The following is a 6480-nucleotide window of genomic DNA, read 5'->3' on the forward strand; positions in this document are numbered from 1 at the left end:
TTTTTGCATATTGAGCTATTTTAAAATTTCAAACAAATTATTTTTAATTTACTTTTTGAATAATTTGAATTCCATGGAAAAATGTTAAGGGGTAAAACCAGGACAAAATATACACAAATATTTACAAATTTCATATATGAAAGTTTGAAAGAGCTGTCTAAAATATTTGTAGTAGTGGGCAAAATTCTAGAAGTCTGCTTTTCTTTACACTCATCCATATTTTCCATTTTTCCATGAAGATGTATTACTTTTATATCAAGAAAAAATGTTAAACAACTACAGAAAAATGTGAGTTTAGGCCCTAGGAATGTGTCCAAACCCTAGGAGGTGGTGCTGTGGTGGGTGGGAGCTGACGGGCTGTCGGAGAGGCCTGTGCTTGCGTGCCGGCTCTGATGCTTTCTTGCAGTGTGGCTCCTAGTTCATTCAATCTCTTATCTAGTCAACAAACCCTTATTGGGTACCAGCTGTGTACCAGGCACTGTGCTAGAGACTCAACAGTGAGCAGACGATCTAGTGAGGAGGGGATAGTAAACACATCACTATGCATGGCATCTCTCCACGTACTGGGCTGGCAGAGTACAAGGGCAGTAACGGGAATCGCAGTCGGATTGGGCAGCTGGGGAATCTGGCCTCTGAGCAACACTTCAACTGGAATCCAAAGGATGAGGAGGAGGTCAGGAGCCCAGTAAAGCTAGGACTTAGAGAGAAAGGAAGGCCCCACAGGCATATTAAAGGAACTGTAAGAAGGCAGGGTTCTGGTATGTAGAGGGTAAGGGTGGAGTTGTACAAGGGGAGGCCAGCAAGATAGTCAAGGCCAAGGAAAGGTCTTGAAGGTGGAAAGTCATTGGAGGGTTTGAGCAGTAGTCACAGGATTAGAGTTGCAGGCTCAGAGGTCCCCTGGATGGTCTTTGAAGATCCGAGTGGATGCTGAGCAGCCCCATGAGGGAGAATGGCGTTGGGTTTGCTGGTGGCAGTGGAGATGGAGAGGCGTGGAGGATTTGAGATATGTTTGGAGACAGCATTTTCAGGTCTTAGGTCATTTGCTGGGGAGTGACACTGAGGGCAGGGCCAGGTTTGGGGCAGGAGCACGTGTGGGTTGGTGCGAGTGGGAAACACGGGCGGGATGGGAGCAGGGACAGTGAGCACGCCACTGGGGTCACCGAGCGTTGGTTTCTTCATGTGTAAACTGGGGTTATGATGAAGCCTGTGGCCCAGGGGAGTGTTCCAGCCTCTTGTTCAAAACCCAGACGGCTTCTCCATCATCTCCTCTCCTCTCCTCCTCTCCCTCACAGGCGGGGCGTGCTACTCCTGGGGCTGGAACGAGCACGGCATGTGCGGGGACGGCAGCGAAGCCGATGTCCAAGCCCCGAAGCCTGTGCAGGCTCTGCAGTCGTCACCAGGACTCCTTGTGGGCTGTGGGGCTGGCCACTCCCTGGCCCTCTGCCAGCTGCCAGCCCTCCCTTCCCCAGATGCCAGCAAGGACGCCAAATCTCAGGAAGCCACGGACAAAGCAACTGGAAGGAAAGACAACCAGGACCATCTACCCAAAGCCACCCTGACAGGTGCAGAGATGGGGGGCTTGTGACCCTTTAATAAAGTGTCTGTCCCCACTCAGAGTCTCCTGGGGAATTGCTGTCAGGTTGTGGGTTTGGCCAGGAGGACTCAGGGGGCACTATGGCTGGGCTGACCACCGGCCGGAATGATGGGAGGCTGCCTGCCCGGTGTCTGGGCTCAGGGACACACATCCTCTCCACCCAGCAGAGGAGAATGAGGGTTAGGTCCTTGCCGCTGGACATGGGAAGCCTCAGGAAAGCTCCAGGCCCTCCCTACCTGGTGGGGACAGAAACCAGGCCCATCCCCTCTGGTGGTTCCGGTCCAGCAGCCTTTGATTCAGCAAGGCCGAGGGTTCCTAGTCATGCTTAGAGCAGCGCATGCCTCTCCTGGGTTTTATCCTCAGGGCCCAGAGTGTGTAGCTTTTGGTTCAACGATATCCAGGCACCCTGGATACCTGGGCAGGAAGAGGTTCTTGTCTTGATGACTAGGACCAAGGGAGGAAGGCTCTGGAGTCGGGGGAGGAAGTGGAGATGAGTAAGTGGAGGGGAGACAAGACTTCTGGGAAACCTGGGGCAGGCAGAATCTAGACTCTAGAACTCACCGTTCTGAAGCTCTCAGAAGACTGGTGACTTCATCTGAGCCAGGCGGGGCTCTGGAGCTAGTCTGTGTGCTACAGTTGCCAAGCTGTGTAGTTTCAGGTGGGGGCCAGGCCACAGCATGGAAGGGGGTCTGCAGGGATAGCAACATCAAGACCCTGCTCCCACCTGCCCCCAGGCCCGAACCTCTGCAGGAAGAGGGCCCTCAAGTGAAATGGGGATGGGCCAGACCTGGGCCACGGGCTTGCTGGTGGCAACGATGGCTCTGGGGACAGACTTCCTCTCTCTTTGCTGTGACTGGCAGCCTTTGGCCAGAAGGTTTCAGAAAGCAGCTTTCCCTGGGGGACTGAGTGGCAGCGGCCCCAGCTAGCCAGCTGGGCCTGTGTGCATCCCACACCGGCTTCCCTTCGTGACTCAGGAGAGGGTTGGGCCTGTGAGGGCTAGGCCCCGATGGCTTTAGGAAGTTACAACACCCCAGGACATCAAAGCAGGACGATCTGAATGATCTAGCCTTGTGGCCTCACACGGCTTCGTTAGAGCTCTAGGAGTCTCCTGAGAACTCAGGGGCCACCTGGTGGGCTGTAGCTAAAGGAAGGCCAAGTGAACAGAGATCCGGGTCCCCACCCTCCACCTGGTTCACAGCAGCTTTATTTTAATCTATATTATATATTAATTAGACTTCATATAAGACTTCACTTGACAAGGAGTCCTTGAGAAAGGTTTAAAACCACTGATGTTATCCAATATTTTTATTGTTCATGTGGAAAAACAAAGGCCTAAAAAAGGGAAAGTTACCATCTCAAAACCGTAGACCTTACTCCTGGCCCTGGGTTCTGATTGGGAGGTGACCCATTCAGGGCCTAGACAAGGGGAGGCAGATGGAGGTAGCCCTAGGACAAGAGTGGCTCAGCTCAGGAGAGTGGGGATGAGGACAACCCTGTGGCCTCCCAGGCCTGAACCTACAGGCTGCCACACCATTGGCTGGCCTTGAGTACCAATGCACGGAGCCCTGCTCCCAGTACTGTACCCGGAAACATTGCTGCCCGGGCCAGCAAAGTCCTTGTCTCCCTCTCCTGGAACCAGTAAGGCCAGTGGGGCCCCAAGCGCTTCTGGAAATGGGAGGAAGGACATCGCTGTGCACTCTGAGCTGGTCTTTCCCAGGTGACCAAGCCCTCAGAGGTGACATGATTGATGGCCCATACTGGAGCCAGCACACCATTACTGGCCAACACCCACAGGCTGGGTGGTCTGCGTCTGACACACAGGCCAGGGGGCCGTCCCACATGGGAGGGTGCGTAGGCCCATACCTCCGAGACAGGGTTTCCGTGCATGAGGAACCACCACACCCTCTCATAGCGTGGCAGTGCGAGTTCCCCCTACCTCTTTCAGCACCTGCTGGAAGAAACCCAATCCCATGTCCTCTCAGGCTGAGCCCTAATGCCTCTTCTGAGGCCTGTGGGCACAAGAAAGTGTCTCGGGGCACCTTCCCAGCCTGAAACAAGGGTCAGGTGATGCAGCAGCCTGAGCCTCAGCCCTTCACTCAGAGCCTGAGTCAGACCCTCTTGGAAGCACAGGGCACAGTTAGTCCACATGGAAGGATGAATGGCACCACAGGCCGTCCCATCACCGCCAGTTCCGATGTCCCGCCCCTCCTAACAGCGGCTGACAGGCGTTCTTTACGGTAGTTCATGGGCTGGATCTGGTGTGTGACTGAGCACTCCGGGGGTGGAGGGGTGTGAGGGGCTTTGACAGTGTCTCCCAGGTTATTTTCTGAGCCCTCTGATCCTGTTGTTCTTCTCAGACCTGTAGATGTTCAAGCCCATCCTTCCTAAGAGAGCCCGAGCTCTTCAAGGGCCAGGACCAGGGCTAGATGGATTCTGGAACCCTTTCTCCAAGGACGGGTCCTGCTGCAGAGCAAGTGCCCATCAAAAGTCAGTGAGGAACTTGTCCCTACGCCTTTAGGGTCACCATGGAATGGGCAGGTTAAGATAGTGGGAGCTATGACCCCCGCATCCCCACCCATCTTCTGCTCTTATTTCTTACACATGTTTGATGACTATGCTGTGGATGACATAACCATTTCACAGGCAATGTCAGTATCATCCACCTGGTTAGCTAATGAGCCACAGGAGTCAACATGAGAAAATACCCACTCATTGTTAGAAATTACATTTTTTTCCTGATAGACGGAGTGAATTAGTCCTCACACTTCTCCATGTGAGAGGAGGAAAGGAAAATGAAGAGGCGGGACCCTGTTGTGCACTCACAGGTCTTGGGTCTTGCCTGAGAATGATGGTTAGTGGGGTGTTCACCTCCTAACCTGCCATACACACTCCCCCTCCTGAGGGCAGGTACCCCATCTTGACACACCCACCACCTTTGGTCCCAGTGGGCCTTCAGGACAAGACTGCTTGAGCCCGTGCTTGGGAAGGGTGAATTCAGGCCTGGAGCTCAGAGTAAAGCCCTCCCCAGGTCCCGCACACATACTGCTTCTGAGTGAGGTCACTTAGTGATCAATGGAAATTGGGAGTTAGCCTGTGATTGGGAAGTGCTGGTGAGGAGTGGAGGGAGGGAGTTCCAGGTCCTACAGTGCATATGAGTAGCTGCTGCAAGTTCAGAGTGTCCGAGTGACTGGAGCACGAGGCAAGTGGGAGCTGGGAGAGGCGGCCTTGGTAGCCAATTTAAGGTAGCCAACTGCATTCTTAGGGCCACAGGGTGTCTAAGCAGGAGAGTGAAGTGGTCAGATGTGAGTGGAAAGCTCGGAGCAAGTGAAGTGGCCTCTCGGTCACACCCATGGCACTTCATGAAGGAGGGCAGGAGGCCAGGAGGCCAGGTCCTGAGGGTCCTGGGATTTGGGACTAACAACTCTAGTGTTCCTATCAAGTCTACCTCCCGCTTCAGGAAGGGCCAGCTTAACCCAAGCTCTGGAGTCAGACCGCCTGGGTGTAAAACCGTGGCTTCATCATTCATTGGCTGTGTGGCTCTGGCCAGTTACACTGTGCCTTGTTCTCTTGCCTCTACAATGGCATGTTGAATTATTGTGGGCTCTCATTGGACAGCTTTTCTCAGATGCCCCACACATAGCAGGTGCTCAGTGTATGTTGATCTCCTTTCCCCATTAGCTCTTGTCCCTGAAAACCCACATTCCAAGTGGCTTTGTGTTGAGTCCCACCTGAGTCCACCAGAGGCACTTCCTCCAGGGGGAGCCCAGGGAGAGGGCATGTGACCTGCCCTGCAGCAGCCGAGGCTGCTTGGCTTCTCCGCCCTGATGCTTATGAATGGCTGTTCCATACACAGGGTAGATCTGAACTCACCACCCCACCGACCCCCATCCCGTGGTTCCCAGGCCTCACAGGGCACCAGGAAGTTGAAGCAAATGCTGAGAGGAGATGAGAAACTTTTAGATAAAAACTGGGCCCCACCTTCAGCCCCCCCACCACTCCTCATGTGATTGTTGGCTCAGGGTCAGGCTGGGAGACGTCAAGGGAACTGAAATCAAGGGGAGACTGACACCCACTTGTTTGTGGCTCTGGGAAGATCACTCCCCACTGTGGGCCTCCCTTCAGAGGCTGACTACCATGACCGCTAGGAACTTTTCCACCTGAGCGTTCCTGGATTCCCTAATTCCTGGGAAAAGAATTGAAACCCTATCCCCCACTCTATCCCCAACCAAAACCTAGTGAACAACCCAAGCAAATCAAGATCCCTAGGAAAGGGCTCTGCTCTCTCCCAAGACACCTCCAGGCTGAGGGAGGGGTATGCATAGGATGCTCCACCAGACTGGGCCAGCAGGGTAGGGCACCCAGACTTGTCAGACTCCTATCTCTTGTTCCATCAGACTCAAGAATGGCCTTGGAGGAGGTGACTGTGGTCTGCACGGGGGGAGGGAAGGGTGTGGGAGTGACTGACATGGCGAGATTGAAGGAGTCGTGAATATGGCATGACTCACGGAGAAGTTGCCGCGGGTGAACCCCTGGGGGATGCGCTTGTCTCAGGTCAGGTCCTGCATGCCCGTCCTTCCTGAGGGCAGCCTCCCTCCCCAGCCAGCAGGATCTGCAGGGCGCTGTCTGGAGAGCAACGTCTTCCTTAGGGCCTGACCAGAGGCCCAGAGCCAAATTGCAACACTGACCGAGGCAATAAAAACCCAGATCCGTGCTTCATCTCGAAAGTCAGCGTTTTATTAGGGAGGGCCGCGGCCCAGGGAGGGAGGGTGTTGAGCTAAAGCAGCATTGCTCTCTTTCCAGGAAATGCTGCGAGCTGCAGCCAGAGCTCGAGACGTTGCATTTTTTTTTTCAACTCAAGCATGTGTTTTTCAAAAATATCATCCTCC

The 6480-nt window shown here is 54.0% G+C and overlaps 1 protein-coding gene across 1 annotated transcript in view; it reads left to right on the forward strand.

Moving 5' to 3' along the window:
- Positions 1-1611, forward strand: part of SERGEF (secretion regulating guanine nucleotide exchange factor) — a 197817-nt gene extending 196206 nt beyond the window's left edge. The window contains 2 exon segments of the mRNA XM_006110126.3: positions 1293-1508; positions 1511-1611. Coding sequence (XP_006110188.1) covers positions 1293-1508; positions 1511-1593 — 299 coding nt within the window. The 3' untranslated portion in view covers positions 1594-1611.
- Positions 1612-6480: the final 4869 nt, after the last annotated feature.

Source organism: Myotis lucifugus, unplaced genomic scaffold (assembly GCF_000147115.1).
Source record: "Myotis lucifugus unplaced genomic scaffold, Myoluc2.0 scaffold_124, whole genome shotgun sequence".
Lineage (NCBI taxonomy): Eukaryota > Metazoa > Chordata > Mammalia > Chiroptera > Vespertilionidae > Myotis > Myotis lucifugus.